The sequence below is a fragment of the Salpingoeca rosetta genome, assembly GCF_000188695.1.
Source record: "Salpingoeca rosetta unplaced genomic scaffold supercont1.21, whole genome shotgun sequence".
Taxonomy (NCBI): Eukaryota; class Choanoflagellata; order Craspedida; family Salpingoecidae; genus Salpingoeca; species Salpingoeca rosetta.
In genome coordinates this window covers 1,197,375-1,198,980 of record NW_004754913.1, presented here as the reverse complement: position 1 = coordinate 1,198,980, position 1,606 = coordinate 1,197,375, and the positions used below count along the sequence as shown (strand labels likewise).

The 1,606-nt window shown below is 54.1% G+C and overlaps 1 protein-coding gene across 1 annotated transcript; it reads right to left on the bottom strand.

Moving 5' to 3' along the window:
• Nucleotides 1-614: 614 nt before the first annotated feature.
• Nucleotides 615-1,488, bottom strand: PTSG_08267 (uncharacterized protein; the record flags this gene model as incomplete). The annotated part of the gene is made up of 3 exons (XM_004991236.1): nt 615-768; nt 1,045-1,188; nt 1,436-1,488. 3 exons carry the CDS (start codon nt 1,486-1,488, stop codon nt 615-617), a joined length of 351 nt encoding a protein of 116 aa, XP_004991293.1.
• Between the last annotated feature and the right edge of the window lie 118 nt (nt 1,489-1,606).

Below are 1,606 nucleotides of genomic sequence, written 5' to 3'. Positions count from 1 at the left end.
CACACACACACACACACACACACACACACACACACACACACACACACACACACACACACACACACACACACAGACACACGCACACACACACACACACACACACACACGCATGCACCACAACACAGTCGACGATTGACTGTCTCTTTCACCAAATTTCAACATCGGAGATGAGGAAGGCGTCAGCGCGAGGCGGTGGGCCGTCCATTGGCATGTGGGCAGCGACGGCGGTGATGGCGTGTGGCGTGGGCATCCATGCCTACCTCCACTACGTGCAGGGGGTGAACGTCCTCAAGCCCAATGAGCATGTCTCTTCTGCCCCGCCAAACCACAACAATGAGACCCAAGATTAAGAGGATACAGAGGTGTGTGTGTGTGTGTGTGTGTGTGTGTGTGTGTGTGTGTGTGTGTGTGTGTGTGTGTGTGTGTGTGTGTGTGTGTGTGTGTGTGTGTGTGTGTGTGTGCGTTCGTGTGAGGGAGTCCCCGACATCAGGCCCCCTCCTCAATCCATTCCCTTATTGCTTGATGAGTGGAGGAGGGCTTCCTTTATTTTACATTAGTCTTGACCATCATCCAGTGTCACCAACACGCTTGCACTCACAACAATCATCATCACGTCATTGTGCCTTCATTCTTCGCTTTGCCTTTGCGTATTGGGTATCCGACACCATCACGGCGTGGTCCCATCGACCGCCCTTGCGCTGTGTTGCCGCAAACTCGACCCACTTTGCAATCTCAGGGTGCTCCCGCAGCTTCTCCGCAGTGTTGTAGCTGGAGGTGGCCGTGTTGTGTGGCATGGGGCAAGGGAATACCGTGTGAAGATATGCATGTACAGACTCAACGAAACACGGCCCACGTGAGCGCATGCATGGCTGTGTGCATATGCGTGCGTGCGTGTGTGTGTGTGTGCATATGCATATGCGTGCGCGTGTGTGTTGTGTGTGTATGTGTGTGTGTGTTATGCTCATGACATTGCTGGTGTCGTGGCACTCTTCTCACACTCAAGCACACACACACACACACACACACAGAGCATGTATCGCGTACTTTGCTGCCAGGCTGGCGTGCGGCTCTGCTCTGTGCACGGCATTGTGACAAGGGCGACAGATGGACGTGGTTTGCGCCAGCTCTGCCCGCGTGAACCCTCGCCGACGATATGCGTTGTGCATCAGTTTAGGGATGAGATGGTGTCTGTGGAGTGTGTGTGTGTGTGTGTGTGTGTGTGTGTGTGTGTGAATCAAGTTGATTTGAGTTGTGTGGCGGATGAATGATAGCACGGCGGCTAGCGTCATGGCTGCATGCATCACGCCATGATGAGCATTACAAAAAGATTAGCTAAGCCAAGCAACACAAGATAGCAAGACGACAAGAGGGGGCGAGGCGTTATGGGCTGGAATACCGTGTGAGGCGTCGGGTGGTACACAAACATAACTCGCACGCGCCCTCCCCAGCGTCCTCATCGTCATCATCGCCAGTGGTGGTCCTTGACATGGCTTCCACGCTCACATCCTGCGTGCGTGCGTGCGTGCGTGTGTGTGTGTGTGTGTGTGTGTGTGTGTGTGTGTGTGTGTGTGTGTGTGTGTGTGTGTGTGTGTGTGTGTGTGTGTGT